Below are 21,511 nucleotides of genomic sequence, written 5' to 3' on the forward strand. Positions count from 1 at the left end.
CCGGATGTCTCTTTCCAGGGATGTCTCTTTCCAGGACTGTCTCTTTGCCCGGCTGTCTCTTTCCAGGGCTGTCTCTTTGCCTGGCTGTCTCTGTCTCTTTCCAGGGCTGTCTGTCTGTCTCTGTCTGTCTGTGTCTTTCTGTCTCTCTCTATCTATCTCCCCACCAACATCATATTACCTCACACATAAGCTTCTTATACTAACAGTTTATTTTGTTCCTATAGCAACCACTGACAGTTTCTATTAATAGCCTATAGTTCCCACCTCCATTCAGTTTAATGGAAGCAGGATTTTGGAGATTAACTGTAAAGCGCGGGGTTACATTTTCCCGTCAAAACATAGTCTATCACGTTCCCTGGGTCACATGAGGCGTCTGTGCAAAATTTTGTGATTGTAAATGCAACGGTGCGGATTCCTTTAGCGGATATACACACGTACACACACAAACACACACAAACACACACACACACACACACATACACACACACACTCACCTTTATATATTAGATAAACTCTGCAGGCAGATTCTAAGGGAGGTATATGCCCAGCTCAGAGATCATAACAGCTCATTTACATATTATGAAAAATATGGACTATAAAGCTGAGAGTATCTATGTATGTATATATGTTAGTGTGAGTGTGAAGCCTGCTGTACACCAGGCAATCTATCGTGCGATAGATCGTCGGGGTCACGGTTTTTGTGACGCACATCCGGCATCGCTGGCGATGCCGGCCTGTGTGACACCTCCTAGCGACGCAGTATCGCTCACAAATCGTGAGTCGGGTACTGCTCGTTAGGTTCCATAATATCGTTTACTTTAGTTGCCCATCGTTTCCGTGGTAGCACACGTCGCTCCGTGTGACACCACGGGAACGATGAGCAGCTCACCTGCCTCCCGCGGCCGCCGCCGTCTCTATGTGGAAGGAAGGAGGTGGGCGGGATCTTTACGTCCCGCTCATCTCCGCCCCTCCGCTTCTATTGGCCGGCGCCCGTGTGACGTCGCTGTGACGCCGAACGTCCCTCCCACTCCAGGAAGTGGACGTTCGCCGCCCACAGCGAGGTCGCACGAGAGGTAAGTATGTGTGACGGGGTTTAGTAACTTTGTGCGACACGGGCAGCGATTTGCCCGTGACGCAAAAAGGACGGGGGCGGGTACGATCGATTGTGAAATCGCACAATCGGTCGTACCATGTAAAGCAGGCTTGAGAGTGTGTGTGTGTGTGTGTGTGTGTGTGTGTGTGTGTGTCTCTCTCATTTGACTCAGGAAACATCATAGACTTTTTTTGTTTAGAGGGAAAATTTTAACTTCAGTTATTCGCCCAAAAAAATGCTTACTTACGTTTTGGATGTGGGAGGTAATATATTGGCTGTTTTGACAGCCTGGATATTTATCAGGTGGCCCATAGAAACCAATCACTGCTCTGTTTCTATTTTGCTACAGTTCAGTAATAAGAACTCTGATTGGCTGCTATAGGCAACGAAGGACATTCTTCGTGTAAGAGCTTACGTGTCAGATGATATGATTTCGGTAGTGGGAGGGTGGAAGAGAGGGAGAGTTTGACCATTATGCTACAACGTAAATGTCATACAATTTTTTTGAAAGGAGGTCAAATAATATGAGGTTCTTATATTTCTAGTACGTCTTTCTAGAGAAAAACTACATCACTTTGGAAATTTTTACCATTCCCCTCTGTTCTAGATACTCTGCTACTTAGGCTGCATTCACACATATATGTGTGCATTCCCTTCCGAGAGAGAGACTGATTTTTTTTTTCTCCAGTGTTGTTATTCCAGTTGCATTCTCGTTGTTTCCATTTTTATCTATTTTGTGTTTTTTTCTTATTAAATAAATGTGCTTTCTTCAAAGATAATAACAAGATCCCTGGAAGGTCACTTGTTTTTATTTATTTTTATCAGTAAGCAGAGACATGGAGGCAAAACAGAAACACATCTGAAGCCTTCCAACTTGCATGTGTATCTCACGGATCCCAATGGACTTTAATGGCCATTGTGTTACACAGAACAGATGGAAAAAGGACTTGCTCTGAGTATCACATACTCAAAATACATTTATTCAGTGGCATAACTGGAGTCCGATGGGCCCTGATTAAAAATTTGGACTTGGATACAACTTGCATGTTGGTCAGATGTATTGGCCCTTGTAGCATTGTAGATCCTATAAAGACATGCATGGTTGCCCCTTCATGTAATAATGTTCTCTATCATGTCCCTGACTCGCCCACCCCAGGGCCTTAGGTGACTCGGTGTTGGGCCGGACTAGTCCGGGGTAGTCAGGGGTGGCGGGGCCCGATTCCGTGACCCTGGTGGGGTCAGTTAATGTGGCGGTATTGGGGAGATGATTATTATAATAAAGTTTATATAAGATTCGTGACGCCACCTGTGGTAATTTGCAGCTATGGAGCCACAGCTGCTGGAAGGGACCTCCGGGGCTGATGTTATGGCAGCTAAGGTGTTTCTTGCGCTCCACAGGTAGAGCGGGTACCCCGGGGCAAACTTTGGGTGTTTGGTAAAGTCTATGCTGTTGTAGGTGCAGTGCAGGATAAAGCAGACGACACAGGGCTTGCAATTAAGATCTTTACTCACTGTTTCTGAGTCCAGGTGCTAGCAAAACTGGTTGCCCACAGTATGCTGGGATCCACTGTCAGATGTCTCCGCCGATCTCGGGTACTTCAGAGGTCAATACCGGTGCACCCTTCCTGTGTCTCTCTCCTGACTGTTTTCTTAGCCTTGACTCTATTAGTTGAACTGGTCTCGGCCTCCACCAGGGCCTGTACAAAGGGGGCTAACCGCAGTTGTATCTTGCCCCCTTCACCGGGGGTCTGTGGTGGGTTGTGGCCCTGGGCGCTTGCAGCCACCCTGGCCTTCGGTGTTACATTTGAGGAATTGTCTTTCTTCCCTCTGTCTGGGGACCGTCCCCGAATGCAGCCAGATCCCTCCACCCGATCTTCCTGTGGAACAGGCCACGAGCCAATATGCCCTTCCGTGGCCCTGGAATCCTTTCTTTCTTTCTTTAGGTGTCATCTGGGCCTAACTAGACCCCAGGATCTCCACCAGGAACTTCCTTCTGTCACTTTCTCTTCACTCTCCTGAGGTAACTACCTCCCTCTCTCACTCTAGACTTCACTCCTCTGCTCCTACTGACAGACTGACTCAACTTGAACTTCCTGATTCCCTCATTTACTCTCTCTTTCTGACTCCTCCCACACACCCACTGACTAGGCCCCACTCACACTATTGGGACCAGAAATGGGACTTATGGCCTCATGAATACATCTATGGGGGTTGCTGCCACTATCCCTGACCCAGTGTATGCCTACTAATTGGTGTGTGCAAGTTTAGTCTGTGGACCGGCATATGACCTCATTCTTACCCAGGATGGGACATCACACCTCTGGCTGAGGTGCAATATCTCTGTGGCGACGGAAGCCTCAGGGGCGCCACATCCCCTTCCAATAATAATGTCCCCCATCCTATGCCCATGCCAGTAGTAATGTCCTCCGTTCTTCTCTAGCACATTTTAAAAAGAAACGCACAATTATTCTTACCAACTCTCACAACACGCAGCATCCTCTTCTATAGCCATCACAGAAGCCGGCAACTGATGTTGGCTTACCGGCACGGGCAACACATGACGTCACTACAATGCGCTGCCCATCACTGGTAAGCCAATGTCTGATGCTGACCTCTGTGGATCTCTGAGCCACAATACATTTCAGCTGAATGTGAATGTGAGAACGTACATCTAGGGGAACTTGGCGATTATGTCAGGGAGCCCCTTTCCTGCATATGGCTGTTTCGCTCCTGTATCCATTTTTCTCTTTGGGTCCTAGCGCAGTCTGAGATAAATATCAGACAGAATTCAGACATGTCACCCTGATATGTAAATGTAGAATTATTTATACATATACATATCTGAATTGGTATGAATTGTGGGGCTACTACTCCAATTGATATGTGTGCTACCTTTACAAGCACTATTCAGTAAATCATCTATATACCTCAATGTGACATATGGACAGTCAGATTGTATGAAGAAGTGAATAGTAGTTTAAAGATATTACAGTGCTACTTTTCATAAAAAAAAATGAGAAATCAAAAAAATGTCTAGATTTTCTATGGAGTATAAGGTTGTTTGTACAAACTTGGATCTTGCTTGGGAAACTACTCCTTGCATCCCAATATTTGTAAACCAGAGTGTCGTGATTTTGAACATACAGAATTACAATAGTACCTTTTGGTTATGATACAAATGTTACTTTTTTTTAGTAGATCTTGTCTGTTTTACTACATTGTTACTTGTGAAATTAGCATTTTATTGTAATTTCCCTACTATCATGTGCCCCCATTTCCTAATATTGGTTTCAATCAGTTCTAATTCTAGTACAATCAGCAGCAATATTAGAGAAGTGTTGCAACATTTTTTTTTTACTGGTAATGCAAGAACATGGGTTGAAAATTGGGGAAATCCTACTTTACAGGAAGAGTCTATTTCTAGAATTGGGGGTACAAACAAGTCTCCTCAGAGAGAAAGAGGACTTAAGCTCTAGTGCCACTTAATGGATGTTGGTAAAATATATCTTTGTACAGTGTTAGCCAGTAGATAGAAAAAAATTTGTTTAAAAGAACTGAGGGTCCTCAGTGGTTGATACCTTTTAATGGCTAACTGAAAAGATGGTAATAAATAGCAGCTTTTGAGACTCTCAGGTCTCTTCATCAGGCTCAGTATAACACAAAATCTGAAGAATCACATATACACAACAGGACATAGAATGGAGCAGTAAATAAGACAAGTAGCATTAGGCAAAACGATTAGTCTGGGAAGGGGACAAATAGTTCTGGCAGTAAATATTGCAGCAGTTAAATATTGCAGCTGTCATGGACATAAATCCATGTGACACATTCATTCCTGCTTTGAATGTGTCAAAAGTCATCATAAGTTTGTATTCCCAAACTCTCCGGTCCCTCTGGGATTTGAAGTCTTCTTTCAACATTAGCATTTTCATGTGTTTGATGCTGTTGTCAGGGTTACAAAAATGTTCGGCCATTATATATATACCTGTGGCCAAGCATGAACTTGAACTCTGGTTCCAAATTTTTACAGCTAGTTATCAATTTTAACAAAAAATGGATGAAATAAATGCAAAACTGTGCCTGCATTTTATTTTTTTACAATAGCCTAAAAATATGCCAAATCTATTTACATTGAAGATACCTCCCCTGGTTTTATACTCCCCCACCCCTCCCCGACATCTTAATCTACTATCAGCACTGCTCCGCTCAGTCGTCTGTGATTTGTGGCCTGCTGGCTGCTTCAGTGTTTCATGGAGCGCGCCAGAGGTCATTCTTCAATACAAGTCTGTGAGAGCCTCGTTCTTGCCTCCGTATGGCTCTCATAGAGATGCATTGAGAACTTGTGACGTAACTTCAAACTTCGGGCAAGTCTGAAGTTACAGGCATAAGATGGCAATGCGGGACTGGAGCAACGTCCGTAAAAGGTGAAGACACTAGGTGGTAAGTATAAGTGTCACGTGGTTTCTGGCCATAGAAGGTCAGAGTGTTTGGCTGTGCAAAATGCTCCCTGAGTCTCCATGGTTCCTGCTGGCAGTATTCATTGTAATAGGTAGCTTTCCTGTTGGATTTGCATCTCTCCCTCTTTTGGACCTAGCAGGAGTTCGCCTTCACCCAGCTGCTGATCATCAGCATTCTTGTGGTGCTTAATTACCACTTCCTTCCTTGGACTGGTGCTGGTAATATTCTTTAGTTTAGTCAAGGCTTCGTTGCAAGCAGGTGGCTTGTACTCCTCTGTGGTCTCGTTGCTGAATCTTTTGCTGAACTTCTATGTTCTGTGTTATCTGTATATAAGTAGTTCATTCATTTTTTTGTTTAGTGGGGATGACAAAGAGCTCATCCCATCTGTTCCCTATTTAGGGTCCAGCACTAGGGATACCTAGGATCAGGTATACGACTCAGTGCATAGGTGTGGAACCTATCTAGGGTGGTGAGGGAGCCCAGGGACCAGCAGTAGGTTTGGTCATGGTGTCCCTTCCCTTTTGCCGTTCGTTCGCTTGGTACTTCCCTACCTAGCATGGCAAGATGGAAAGGGCGCTTAGATTTCAAATAACACTCCAGCACTAAAAACAAAAGACAAAGCCGGACTGGTGCTTTGAGAGGGATGCTGCTCCTAATAATTTTAGAACAATTTAGGTGTCATTTAGAAGCTTGTGCTTCACAGATTGGACATGGGTCTCCTGATCTGAATATGACCGCTTCATAGACATACATGCCAATCCCCGTCATTGTTAGAGGAAGAGATAGATAATGCAGAGCAGACATTTTTCTGTGGAATTCTCCTTAGAACTTTGCACAAAGGACTGTTACTAAAAGGCATTGTCTCTGCTTTCCGGGAATATGTGATTCTGGGGCTTCCTATGCCATAGTGAATGCTCTGGGCTGATTTTTTTTGGCATTAGGCATTGTTTTTGCTTAGCGGCTTCCACTCTGAAATGTCAGCAATGTTGTTGTATTTAATCCGATCTTGGCATTTAGTCTGGTGACATTGCTGTGCTGTTATATGAAATAATCAGATTCTACTTCCCACAATTCACCACTACATTAAATAATATTACACCTAAATCACTGAAAGCCATGGTGCTATTGATAACAATGCTAACCCCCAACAACAACAATGAAAACCCCAGGAATGATCCTGAAAGATATGGGAACTTAGTTAAAGGGGTTGTCCTGCAATCAGGGGGCTTGTATCTCACTTTTGAATGATTTTTCTGAGGCCACTCACTTCACTTCTGGGTTTATTAGTGTAGTGAGCAGCATCAGAAAAAAAGGTGACGGGGAGGAGAACTGACCAGCCACTGTGTGCACACGCCGCCCCATAAACTTGAATCTGACAAAAGCAATGAATAAAAAAAATCTATGAAAATGAACAAATAGAGGTCAGACATTTCTTTTCAACCATGCTTCTACAGAATTAAAAAAAATAAATAAAAATCAATAAACCTCATGAAATAGGCCTGGACAGAAATGATGGCACCCTTAACTTAATATTTGGTTGCACAAACTTTTGAGGAAATTACTGCAATCAAACGATTCCTGTAACTGTGAATGAGACTTCTGCACCTCTCCACAGGTATTTTGGCCACCCCTCAAGAGTAAACTGCTCCTGTTGTCTCGTGTTTGAAGGTTGCCTTTCCCAGACAGCATGTTTCAGCTCTTTCCAAAGAGGCCACTTCAGAATAGTCCAATGTTTTCCTCTTAGCCATTCTTGAGTGTTTTTAGCTGTGTGGTTTGGGTCATTATCGTGTTGCAAGACCCATGACATGGGACTGAGACCGAACTTTCTGACACTGGGCAGCACATCTTTCTCTAGAATCCCTTGATAGTTTTGAGATTTCATTGTACCCTGCACAGATTCAAGACACCCTGTGCCAGATGCAGCAAAGCAGCCCCAGAACATGACAGAGTCTCCTCCATGTTTCACAGTAGGGACAATGTTCTTTTCTTGATATGGTTCATTTTTCCATCTGTGAACATAGAGTTGTTGTGCCTTGCCAAAAAGATCCATTTTTTTGACTTCCGGCTCCTGCGCTGATCATGTAGGACACAGGACGCCTGAGCTCTGTCATTCCCTGCAGCTCTGACATATATACCGGACAACCCACCAGCCTCCCCCGCTCCATTCCACCGGTGAGTGAAGTTGCTACATGCAGGGAAGTTCATGGGGAGCCGTGGAGATAATCACTTGAAACAGCGCGGTGAATTTCGCTCTCCCCCTCCCTCTCAAGATCTGGCAGCGTGATAAAGATGGCGCCGGAGCCTGCCCTGCACTAAAATCAGATCTGTACACAGAGAGCAGGACGCAGCTTACCTTGCACTCACTCCCCCAGCACTAAGCAGTTAACCGGCAGCAGAATAATAAATCTCCTGGAGTCCTGATAAGATATCAGCAGCAAACAACGCTACTGACAAGTTCTGCAAAGAGCTAAGAGTTAAAAAGCTGGGAATCCCTGGGCCCTTCCCCCATCTTGTCCAGACCTGTGCATAAGCAGGAGCTGAATCTCTAGGCATACAGACTCAGTGCAAAGCTCTGGAGAAAGTGAAAGAAGCTGAAGGAGGGAAGTTTAAACATACATCCCTGCAAAGTTTCAGGACAGTGAGAATTCATATAACTCTGGCAGGGGGGAGATAGGGGTGAAAGTGAGAATAAACAAAAGGGGGAGCAGAATCAAGATTTGTCTGACAACCCACACTAAATCAGTGTCAAAACTTACGTCCCTTCACTCACTATTTGATGGAAAGATACCTGCTGCGCAGCAGCTCCAAAACACAAAATCCTCATACATCCAGCGTACAGTGTGAAAAAAAGATTGTGACTGCCCATACAGAATTAAGTGTCCCTCGGTCACCTGAAAATACTCATCAGATGGAGATGGAGGATTCCCCGGGGACCCCGGATGTATTCAAAACAGTGGAGGGTATGGATTATAAGCGTCTGGCTGATGAAGTCGCCAATCGTTTGCTACCTGACATCTCCGCTACAATTAAAGCATCAATAGCAAAAGCTCTCAGTGCCATACAGAACCAACTTGATGAGACGGTGGAACAGGTTGCGGCTATGGAAACCAAAATGTCGACGTTAGAGGAGGACTTCAGCTCTGACCACACTACAGTCATGCGTCTGGCCAGGGAGAATCTGACCCTGAGGGACCGTGTGGACGATCTAGAGAACCGCTCCAGAAGAAGCAATTTGCGCATTGTCGGCCTGCCTGAAACATACCCGGTTGGTGAGCTACGTACATTGTGTGAATCCACTATTCCTACAACCCTGGGAGTAGCAGGAAGGAGAAAAGTGGAAAGGGTGCACCGCATTGGTCCGCCAAGGAGAGGTGATGAGAGTGAAAATAACAGACGCCCAAGACAAGTCATAATGAAATACTTGGACTTCTCCGATAAACAGGAAATATTACAGGCATACAAGAAATTGAAACATCCCTTGGAGGTGAAAGGCTCGCGCATCTTGCTCTTCGAGGATTTTTCTGCGGAGGTCACACGGCAGCGGAGGGCATTCTCATACATATGTTCTGCCTTATTTAAGAGAAATATACGCTTCCAGTTAAAGTACCCAGCAACGTTGATTATCAGACATCAGGATGGATCCTACAATTCTTTCTCAAGTCCAAAGGAGGCAGAGGCCTTTATTGAGCGGATCAGCAGTCCTCGTGACCTCAGGAATTCTCCAGGACAAGGGCGCAACGACTCACCGAACCAGAGAGTGACCAAAGGGAGCTCTGTGAAGCTCGCTACAGCTTCCCCGAAGGACCGGAGGCAGCAAAACAAGGAACTTAAGGGAACCTGAGACAAATAGACAAATGTCGGATGTGTAAAGTTCAAGGTGGGACACCTGTTTTTGATTTAGGCTGGAGAAGCCGCAGTGGAAAAAGTTCAAGAAATCTGAGGCGGAGGAAAGGAAAGAGAACTTTTTTTTTTTTTTTTTCCTTCTCTCTCTTTCTTTGTAGGTGGGACACTCCTTTATATTGGTTAAACGCTATAAGTATAAGGTTGACTGAGCTTGGAAAATGATCAGAAAAAAGTGAAGTCTGAGTATTATGGTATAGTTGGGGGGGGGAGGGGAGGGAGATGTTTGAAATGTTTGGGGATTTTGGATTCAAGTGAAGTAGCAAAGATTTTACACAGAGTTATTATTATTACTACTACTCTCACTATTGCAAGTGAGCACTATGTTCAATTGTCTAATTGGTTGAATTTTTTTTTTGGCAAGGGAGGGCAGCAAAAACATGGTAAACGAAAGGCAGGATTTCCATTTATTACATGTGCTTTATGAGAATAGTCACCTGGAATGTTAAGGGGTTACGTTCCCCCCAAAAAAGAATTAAGATATTACGCCACCTTAATCGCCTCAAACCGGACATTGCGCTCCTTCAGGAAACTCATCTGGAAGGTTCAGACATGCAGAGGATGGGGAAATTGTGGGTTGGAGGAGTCTATGGGTCATCTTCAGTTAAAAGGAAAGCAGGGGTTATTACATTAGTAAGTAGGAGATTACAACATCAAGTCCTGGAAACATATGCGGACACGGAAGGTAGGGTTCAGATGATCTCAGTGGAGATACCTGGAGGAATTTATAAAATCTTTAATATTTATGCCCCGAACGAAAACAACAAATCATTCTTTCAACGACTTGAGGCCAAAATTTTAGAACATGCCCATTTTAATCTAATAATTGGGGGGGATTTCAACTCGGTGGTATCTGTGCTAGAGGACAGGAAAAATGCTAAAGGCCCCCCAAATGTACCGCGCGGCCATGATAAAGTTATGCGTCCTCTGTTAAATGCCACGGCCTTATGGGATGCGTGGAGACTACTGCACCCTCAGGATAGGGAATTTACGCACTATTCACATGCTAATAGCTCCTGGTCTCGCATTGACTACTTTCTTATTTCAGGGAACCTGGTACGTGCGCTCCACTCAGCTACTATCCAGGATTTGGTGATTTCTGACCATGCCCCGGTGGTGCTAGACCTAGCAAACATTTATCCCAGAGGAACGGACTATCTGTGGAGATATCCTTCCTTCCTTAAAGATAACGAAGATTTTTCCTTGAAATTAAAGGAATGGTGGACGGAATTTATGGTACATAATGATCAACATAAAGACACACCTATGTTATTATGGGACACGGCGAAGGCAGTATTACGGGGCAGAACGATAGCACATGTTTCCTATTTGAAGAAAAAGGCTCATCTTAAATTTACTGAAACCTCCCATAAATTGAGGGAAGCATATACTTCTTTTCAAAAGCATCCTGATAGGGACCATAGAGATAGATGGGTAATAGCCCAAAGAGCTTTTAATGAGTGGGCGGAAAAACGGGAACAAATGGCTAGGTCAATGCAAGAAGCTACATTACATCGCTTTGGAAATAAAGCAGGGAAAATACTGGCCAACTTAGCGAAAAATAGGATTATAACTCAGGGACCCATGGAAATAAAAAATCAAAAGGGGGAGATACACAAAAACCCTAAGACAATAATTGAGACTTTAGGCACGTATTATAGAAACCTTTATTCGTCGGAAAAGCGAGACAAATTTCCTGATAATAATCTTTTATCTAAAGTGACACTACCTCGACTCACAGAAGAGCATCGCACTTTTCTGAATGCCAAAATTACGGGGGAAGAAGTATTGGGGACAATCAACTCCATGCATAATTATAAAGCCCCTGGCCCTGACGGATTTACGGGAGAATTCTATAAAACAGTAAAGGAAGAGATCTTACCTACATTACTAGAGCTGTATAATAGCATACTAGACGGTAATGCGTCTTTCCAAAATAATAACCGGGCATATATAAAATTGATCCCTAAACAGGGGAAGGACCCGAAGGAGCCGGGTTCGTATAGGCCCATATCACTTATCAACCTAGATATGAAGATAATGTCAAAGATTATGGCAAATCGTCTAGCTATAATTCTTCCCCAACTGATTTCCCCAGCACAGGCCGGTTTCATTCAGAAAAGATCAGGGACACTAAATATTAGAAAAGTTCTTCTTGTCCTGGATAGGGTTAACCTTCGGCCTCTGAAAGGAGAATCTCCCGCTTTGCTTACAATAGATGCCGAGAAAGCCTTTGACAATATTGAGTGGTCATGGCTTTATAGAGTTCTAGATGAAATGCGTTTTTCGGGGTCATTTTATACCTACATTAGAGAAATTTACACAAATCCGAAGGCTCAAGTTTACATTCCAGGATATCTGTCAGCCCCTTTTCCGTTACTGAAAGGAACCAGACAGGGTTGCCCCCTTTCCCCATTACTTTTTAATCTGGCTCTGGAACCATTGGTACGATTGTTATCTACACATAGCACCTTCCAGGGTATTTCTGTAAATAATAGACAAATTCAGTCAGCTTTTTTTGCAGATGACATTTTGCTTTTCCTTTCGAATCCAGCTCAGCAGGTCCCCGAGATTTTACAAATTTTGCGAGAGTTTGGAGCGTACTCAGGCTTCAAGATTAATGCGTCAAAGTGCGAGCTCCTATACCTGGGAGGGACAAATGTTCAAACACGGGAGCAGAACCCTTTTGAAGGAATTACAGTGGCTAAGTCATATATCACATACCTGGGAGTTAAAATAGGTAAGGTTCCGGCAACCTTTTATAGTCTAAACTATCCACCGCTTCTGAGCCAAATAGAGCAAGATCTTAAAAGATGGCACGACCTTCCATTGAACATAATTGGTAGAGTCCACCTAATTAAGATGATGTCGATATCAAAATTAATGTATCATCTTCAAACACTTCCCCTGCTTCTCAAGCATAAGGATATTGTCCAGCTAAATAGAGCTTTTTCACACTTCATTTGGAGGGGGAAACGCCCTCGTATAGGGCTTAAGAAGCTGATGGCATCTAAGGTTCATGGAGGTCTGAGTTTGCCGAACATTCGGGGTTACAATATAGCCTGTTTGACTAGATATATATTGGATTGGATTAAAGGCTCTAGGCATTATTCAGCGTTGGAGCTTGAGAGAGACTATGCACAACCTTGGGATCTGGTGGCATTGCTTCATACTAGGCAGGCTAATCTCCCTGTGAAAATCAAGCACTCTTCCTTATTTAAAGACACGATTGCAGCGTGGAAGGCGTTGAGGAAAAACTACAAACTTCCCCATAAAATATCCAAATACTTGCCTATATGGGGGAATCCAGAGTTTGTGCAGGGGACAAGCAATAAGCTGTTTGAAGAGTGGAAGGTGCGGGGTATAAGGACTGTTGCTCATCTCTTGCACACCTCAGAGCCTAGATGGTTGAGTAGAGACGAAATTATAGCGCAGTATGGCCTGGGGCCTAACCAAGTAATCCAATATGACCAAGTGAGATATAGTATTATGACTCAGTTGCATGATGTGACCCAGGAGGTAGTATTTAACTCTTTTGATTGTCTGGTAAAGAACTCAATAACTTCATCATCTATCTCTTTTCTTTATGGAGCCATGCGTGATCTATTAATAGGACAGCACCCAGAAGGTTTATTTAAATCTTGGGAAAAACAATTTGAGGACCCGTCTATGGGGGTAAAAATTAGGGGAGGGTGGAATGCTCTTCGTAAATCAATTTTAAATGAGAATTGGCGAGAAACCCAATTTAGAATTATGCACAAGGCAATTTATGGTTTTAATCTCCCTCCATCAGCAACAAAGCCAGACAGGCTTACGTATTGCCCTAAGTGTAAGAGTAGTGGAACTGATCTCCTTCACGGGTTGTGGTCCTGCCCCCATTTGAGTCCATTATGGTCACAGATCAAAAGTTGTATACAAAAGGTGTGGGGTCTTGAAGTTCGGCTCTCACCTGGGTTCGCTATTTTTCACCATTGGGAGGAGGGGAACGATACCAAAGGGAAGATGACTAACCCACCCAGACTTATACATGTGATACTTCTGGCAGCCAAGAGAGCGATACTAAAAAATTGGTTGGAGTCTAGGGTCCCCGCGATTGAAGAGATCTTGGGTCAGCTCATGCATCTTCTTGAAATAGAAGGATTGGATGCAGAAAGGAGGGCGGATAGAATACGACAGCACTTTAACAAATGGAAGAAATTCATACTGGCCTATTGTACTCGGGAGGAGGTAGTCAGGATTATGTCACCTTTCAAAGACACAGTCTGGTATCATACTGAAAAATTGAAGGATACATTGGATGGCTTGGAGGTGGGGGAGGAAAGGCCGAAAGCTGACTAAAAGGAGAGGGGGAAATAACCGATTTGAGTGGGACTTCTTTATTATATGTCATTACCATGTTCACAAGGGTTCAATGGGGGGAATGATAAGAATGATGGGTTAAGGGGTCGCTGCTTTCCTTTGCTTTATCTTGCCATGTTATGGTTATTGATTTTAAAAATTGGTATGGAATTTGGGATGATCAAACATGACAATGTAATGTTGAATTTACAATGCTGAATTCGCTTATGCCAATGTTATGTTATTGAAAAATGTGAATAAAATATAGTTAAAAAAAAAAAAAAAAAGATCCATTTTTGTCTCATCTGTCCATAGGACTTTCTCCCAGAAGTTTTGTGGCTTGTTAACATGTAGTTTGGAAAATTTTTTTCAACAATGGTATCCTCCTTGGTCGTCTCCCATGAAGTCCACTTTGGCTCAAATAATGACAGATGGTGCCATCTGACACTGATTTTCATTGAGCCTGAAGTTCACCTTCAAATCTCTTTAGAAGTTTTTCTGGGCTCTTTTGTTGCCATACCTATTATCCGTCTCTTTGATTTGTCATCAGTTTTCCTCCTGCAGCCACGTCCAGGGAGGTTGGCTACAGTCCCGTGGATCTTACATTTCTGAATAATATGCACAACTGTAGTCACAGGAATATAAAGATGATTGGAGATGGTCTTATAACCTTTACCTTTAACATGCTTGTCTATGATTTTCTTTCTAATCTCCTGAGAAAACTCTTTCCTTCACTTCCTCTGGTCCATGTTGAGTGTGGTACACACCATGTCTCCAAACAGCACAGTGAGTATCTGTAGCCCTATATATAGGCCCACTGACTGATTACAAGATTTTAGACACCTGTGACGCTAATAAGTGGACACACCTTGATTTAACATGTCCCTTTTGTCACATTATTTTCAGGGGTACCATCATTTCTGTCTAGGCCTGTTTCATGAGTTTGATTTTTATTTTTTTAAATTCTGTGGAAGCATGGTTGAAAAGCAATGTCTGACTTTAATTTGTTTATTTTCCTAGATTTTTATTTATTACTTTTGTCAGATTCAAGTTATTTCTGTGAGCATTGTTGGTTTTTCTTTCATTAAACGAGGGGTACCAACAATTTTGACCACCTGTGTAGCTGCACCAAACACTTGGCCAGGACATGGGGGCACCAAAGCCCCTTCTTTTTCATATTACGGTAATTAAAAGTTACTCTCTCATGCACTGTACCAGTAACAATTACAGTGCTAGGATTGTTTTTATAGGGGCGAAGTCCCCTAAAACATTTTATAACCCATTTAAAATGCATTTTGTAGGTGGCAGAGTTCCTTTAGAATATATATATATATATATATATATATATATATATATATATATACTGTATGTGTATATATCTATATATATATATATATATATATATATATATATATAATATTTTTATTTATTTATTTTTTTTTAATTGTATGAGACCATCTGTATTTTTATTAATACCACGTTGGTGCACTTAAAATGTTTTAATCACTTTATATTCTTTTTTTCTTTGTTTACTTGAAGTGAGGTGACCAAAAAGCAATTTATGAGATTTTTTTTCTGAGTTTCATAATAAATAGTCTAATTTTAACTGTATTGGATATATTGTATTTTTTGGACTATAAGATGCACTTTTCCCCTCCCCCCAAAAAAAATAAATAGAAAAAAATTGTGAGGGAAATTGGGTGCATCTTATAATCAGAATGTACCTATCTCACTGTGGGGGGGATATATAAGAGCCCAGAGGTGGTGGCCGCAGCTTATAAGGGAAAAACCTGGTGACAGGACCCCTTTTACGTCTCCATTTCCTAAGAAGGAGGTAATGAATCTGGGGATTACTTATCTGAGACTTACTATAAATGCTGTATGTTTCCTAATAGTCCACAGAAAACAAAACTAACAAACATACAGGATCAGCATCCAAAATAGATGACTATACATCAAAGACGTGGTAATAACCATTATATTGCTATAGTGCTATGCACATAAAGAAGGAATTAACAGCAAACAAGGTTTCTTTGATCATAAAATATTAAAGACCACTTAGAAATGCTATATGTAGTACATTTTTTTCAATTTCATATAAGACATGAGCAATGAATTTTTAAAAAGCATGCCATATTGGGCAGTTAGTTAAAGGAAACCTGTCAGTTTCTCTATACTTCCTAAACTTTTAATCCTAGTTTTATGAAAATGAAGCAGGACTAGTTTGGCATTCGTTGATTCCCCTAGACTAGTCCAGCCCCAGACATGGTAATCACACCTAGGAAGACATGTTTAACATTCTGCATATACTGAGCTCATTGTCGGGCCCATGCACATCTCAAGCATGTGCACAACCTTCTACCAGCCTAGATGACGGTCCCTCATTTCATTGGGACCCTGCCTATTCCCAGACAGGCATACCCTCGTGCTCATGCAGGACATTTGCCACAGCCTTTCCACAGTCATGTGAAAAAGCCTATATATGACAATGGACATAGAGTCTGTGGCTCAAAGGCGAGGGCTCATGCTGAACTGTTTGCAGGTTATTGGTTCAAGTCCCAGATGTCAGGCTAGGTACAGGGAAGTACAAAGTGAATGGTGGAAGGGAAGGGAAACCCTTTGTCTAGGGAAGGGGGAGATGGTGACCCCTGACCAAGCCTACTCCTGGGCCCTTGCTTCCCTTACCACCCGAGATAGGTTCTGCACCTATGCACTGAACCGGTTACCTGACCCTTGTTGACCCTGAAGTAGGCCCTAGGTAGGGAGCAGATGGGATGATCACTTAGTCAACCCCACTAAGGACTAAAGAAGACACCGGGATAACAAACGGGGACAGTGAGTGACAAACTTATTTCCAGATGACTCAGGGAGAATAACCACAAAGCTTCTGTAGATGTATACAAGCCATCTGCTTGCACTGAAGACTTATTAAGGATATAAAAGCTATCACCAACACCGAGTGATAGGAAGTGATGGTATATAAGGACACCAAGGGAAGTGCTGATGAAAAGCAACTGAAAGGCAGTGGAACTTCGCAGGGTCCTAAAGTGAAAGGGATGAAAAACAAGCAGAAATAATAGGTCAAGGAGCAGTTTGTGCAGCCAAATGCTGTGACCTTCTATAGGTGGACACCACAGGACTGTCTGTCACCCGTGGCTTACCTGTTACACCAGGAAGGGCTGCAAAAAAAAAAAAGACTGCAATGGATATATATTCTATACCTGCCCCCCCACACTCAAAAATAGGTATAAAACACATGTGAAACACTAAATTTCCATGACAAAATTAGGTGAGGTTCTCAACAGAACCCCTTGTAATGAGACAAACCCTGTAATTGTCAAATAAATTGAACATTTGGTTTGCAGTTTCCAAAACTGATAAAATCAACCTTGTAACGCATGGCATACAAAGTGCTGATAGATCTAGAAATTGCAGATTATGCAGATTACCGCTACTTCTTCTTCAGTAGAGAAAGGACATTGACATGTGATAGCAGTAACTGATGATTCTGCAACATACTCCACAAACTCTGGTGCTAGACACAACACTTGTGTTTTTTTCCCTGACATACAGTTAATATTTAGTCTCGCAATAGTGGTCATTTCTGATTTTGCTCAGGACTATGATACAGAATATACTGTAAATTAGAGGAAAACAATCAGGTTCATTTATTCTGGCCGTATTTCACTTTTATGACTACAATATAGATAATAAATAAAAGCTATATTTTGCTACCACACGTTATAGCTTTTATCTTCTCTGACCCTACTCTTCTCATAGAAGAGTATACTGTATTATGCTACATATTGATTGCAATGGGAAAAATATAATTCCCTGTTAAACTATCTCTAAAATTGTTGGGTGGTGCAAAGAAAATTCCCCCATAAAAAACTTTAACCTCATCCTTGTGAACTTTCCTATAAAAAAATCGCTTAAAGCTATGAATTCCAATGAGAGTCACCAGGTTTAATGCCTGTATTATCAAAAAATATTCCCCTACATTTAAACTGTATCAATTATATAAGGTAGTTAGTAAAACCATTTTGTGCATATTTTAGTTTCTTATGTTGTGTTTTACAGAACATATCCCATATTGAGAACTCCATTACACCTGCTTTGGTCATTCCCATTCGTGTTACCAATGCTTCTTGCACAGTGTCCGTTGCTTGTGTCACCGTGGGAGGTATTGGACCATACAGTGAAGCCGTCCAAGTTGTTATTCCAAGTGATGGTAAGAGTTTGTAATTTCTCATCATTTAATGTAATTATTAGAGATGAGCGAACCGGTCGCGGTTCGGCTCGAGGTCGGTTCGCCGAACGGAGCTCCCGTTCGAGTTCGGTTCGTCGAACGTTCGACGAACCGAACTCGAACGTATAGGCTATAATGGGAGGCAATCACAAACATATAAAAATGCATTATAAATGTACACAAACAGTTAATAAACATTGCCATAACACTTACCGGTCCTCGCGATCCCTTCTGCACTCTGTCTCCTGCCGCTATTCCATCCGATGATCGCTGAATCCTCCCGGTGACCTGCACTGCCAGCAGAGAAGCAGGACCTATCGTGACGTCAAAATAGCCATGTGACCAGTCACGTGGCTATTATCTCATTGGCTACAGACTGGTCACATGACTATGACACGTCATGTAGGACCTGCGAGTGCATCTCTCCGGTACACGGTGCACATATGTGTATCGCCGTGTACCGACGACATGCTCTAGCACACGGTCGACTCCCCGTTCCGTTAGGGACCGGCTGACACAGCCGGTCATTAACGGAGATCACCGTTGCCATAGCAACGCAGTTAGCGGTGACGTCACCGCTAACCGCGGCTCCGAGAGCACCGTTGCTATGGTAACGCGTCTGTCAGCGTTACCGCTAGCAGCCAGCAGTGATCACTCACGGAGTGAAGGCTGCACGCTGCTTCCCGATTGTAGTGAGCATTGTAGTTAGGATGGAGGTTCCCCAGCCCCAAGTGATGAGCTGGTGAATCTCATCCTTCTTCACTACAATCGTCACTACTACTACACTAGAAAGAAAGAAGACAGAAGAGCAGGATCGTGGAGGGCTGACAGGGGTAATAAAGATGGAGTCTCTAATGTGTCTGTGTATTTATTTCTATTAAAGTATTTTTTCTCTGTGTGGTGTCTTTTTTTAACCCTTTATTGGAGATTCTTAATGGCCGGGTCAAACGTGCCTGACATTAAGAATCTCTGGCTTAATACTGGCTGGTAAAACAAAGCCAGTATTAACTCATGATTACCCAACAAGCCACCCGGCTCCAGGGCTGTTGGAAGAGTTGGATACAGCGCCAGATGATGGCGCTTCTATGAGAGCGCCATTTTCTGGGACGGCTGCGGACTGAAATCCGCAGCAGAGGCGCCCACAAACCTCGGGCTAACCTGTGCTGCGGATTCCAATCCCCAGCTGCCTAGTTGTACCCGGCTGGACACAAAAATAGGGCGAAGCCCACGTCATTTGTTTTTTAATTATTTCATGAAATAAGTGAAATAATTAAAAAAAACGGGCTTCCCTATATTTTTGGTTCCCAGCCGGGTACAAATAGGCAACTGGGGGTTGGAGGCAGCCCGTGGCTGCCAGCTGTACCTGGCTAGCATACAAAAATATGGCGAAGCCCACGTCATTTTTTTGGTGGGCAAAAAACTTCTGCATACAGTCCTGGATGGAGTATGCTGAGCCTTGTAGTTCTGCAGCTGCTGTCTGCTCTTCTCCATACAGACAGACAGCAGCTGCAGAACTATAAGGCTCAGCATACTCCATCCAGGACTGTATGCAGAAGTTTTTTGCCCCCTGAAAAAATTATGTGGCTTCGCCATATTTTTGTATGCTAGCCAGGTACAGCAGGCAGGTACGGCTGCCCCCAACCCCCAGTTGCCTATTTGTACCCGGCTGGGAACCAAAAATAAAGGGAAGCCCTTTTTTTATTATTTCATGAATTTCATGAAATAATTAGAAAACAAATGACGTAGGCTTTGCCCCATTTTTGTGTCCAGCCAGGTACAACTAGGCAGCTGGGGATTGGAATCCGCACCACCGGTTGGCCTGAGCTTTCTGGGCCCCACTGCTGCGAATTGCAGTCTGCAGCCACCTCAGAAAATGGCATTTTCATAGAAGCGCCATCTTCTGGCGCTGTATCCAACTCTTCCAGCACCTGCCTGCTATACCTGGCTAGCATACAAAAATATGGCGAAGCTCACGTCCTTTTTTTGTAGCTTTTTGGCAAAAAAAAAAAAAAAATGCTTCCCTGGATTTTCCATTGCCAGTGAAGGTAACACCAAGCAGTGGGGGTTAGCAGCCAGTAGCTGCTTGGATTACCCTTAGCTAGCAATACAAAAAATGCAGTGGGAGCTAACATATATTTTTTTTAATTATTTATTTAAATAACTAAAAATAAAATGGGCTTCCCTGTATTTTGATTGCTGGACATCACAGTGCTGTAAAAATAAATCTTTAAAAAAATGACGTAGCGCTCCGCGGTATTTTTGATTCTCAGCGCAGATAAAGCAGACAGCTATGGGTTGCCACCCCCATCTGCCTGCCGTTACCTTGGTTGGCAATCAAAATACAGGGAAGCCCATTAATTTTTTCTATTTAAAAAATAGTTAAAAAAAAAAAATTACGTTGGGTCCCCCCATTTTTGATAGCCAGCTAGGGTAAAGCAGACGGCTGTAGCCTGAAAACCACAGCTGGCAGCTTTACCGTGGTTGGGGATCCAATGTGGAGGTCCCCTCAGGCTCTTTTTTATAATTATTTTATAAATATTAATAATTACACAATAAAAGTAGGGGACCCCCCAAATTGGATCACCAGCCAAGGTAAAGCGGACAGCTGTGGTCTGGTATTCTCAGGGTGGGAAGGTCCATAGTTATTGGGCCTTCACAGCCTAAAAATAGCAGGCCGCAGGCACCCCAGACGTGGCGCATCCACTAGATGCGCCAATCCTGGCGCTTCACCCCAGCTCATCCCGTGCCCTGGTGCAGTGGCAAACGGGGTAATAAATCGGGTTGATACTAGCTGTAAAGTCACCTGAGATCAAGCCCAGCAGTTTGTGATGTCATGGCGTCTATTAGATACCCAACATCATAAACTGTCAGTACTAACAAAAACAAAAAATCGACAAAAGAAATTTATTTGAAAAAACAGTCCCCAAAACATTTCCTCTTTCACCAATTTATTGTAAGAAAAAAAATAAAGGGGTCCCACGACGACTCTGGACCGTCTAGAATATGGGGGGGAGACACTCAGGGAACGTATCCCCCATTTTCTAGGAGTGCGGACCCTTCATGTGAGGAGTGTGGGTGCAATGAATCTGCACTCACTCTCCCCGGGTCCACAGCAGCAGAGTCCATGTCGTAATGGTTGCTACCAAAGCTGCAATGCCCTGCTCATGAGGTAAGGGCATGCCTAATCAGGAGAACTACTGTAGAGGAAGCTCTGCTCACTGGTATATAGGTGCTCAGAGGTAATAATAGATAAAATTAGTGAGTAACCTCGGCACTCTATATCTCCCAGACTAAGTCAGTAAGTCACAATGGATAGTAATGCAAAATCACTCTTTATTGGTCCGTATTAAGAAAATTTTTTTTTCATAAGCATATATGTTTTTGTCCAAAACAAGTTACAAATGACGTTTCGGCCTGAGCCTTCGTCAGATTGGACTTATCTGCATGTAATCATGAAAAATGACAATAATCAG

At 43.0% G+C, this 21,511-nt stretch overlaps 1 protein-coding gene across 1 annotated transcript in view; it reads left to right on the plus strand.

The window, feature by feature from the left end:
• Positions 1-21,511, plus strand: part of MERTK (MER proto-oncogene, tyrosine kinase) — a 135,003-nt gene that overhangs the window by 80,514 nt on the left and 32,978 nt on the right. Inside the window, exon 9 of the mRNA XM_075339589.1 lies at positions 17,870-18,020. Within this exon, the coding sequence (XP_075195704.1) occupies positions 17,870-18,020 (151 nt within the window). The remainder of the gene's footprint in view (positions 1-17,869; positions 18,021-21,511) is intronic.

This window comes from Anomaloglossus baeobatrachus, chromosome 3 (genome assembly GCF_048569485.1).
Source record: "Anomaloglossus baeobatrachus isolate aAnoBae1 chromosome 3, aAnoBae1.hap1, whole genome shotgun sequence".
Taxonomy (NCBI): Eukaryota; Metazoa; Chordata; class Amphibia; order Anura; family Aromobatidae; genus Anomaloglossus; species Anomaloglossus baeobatrachus.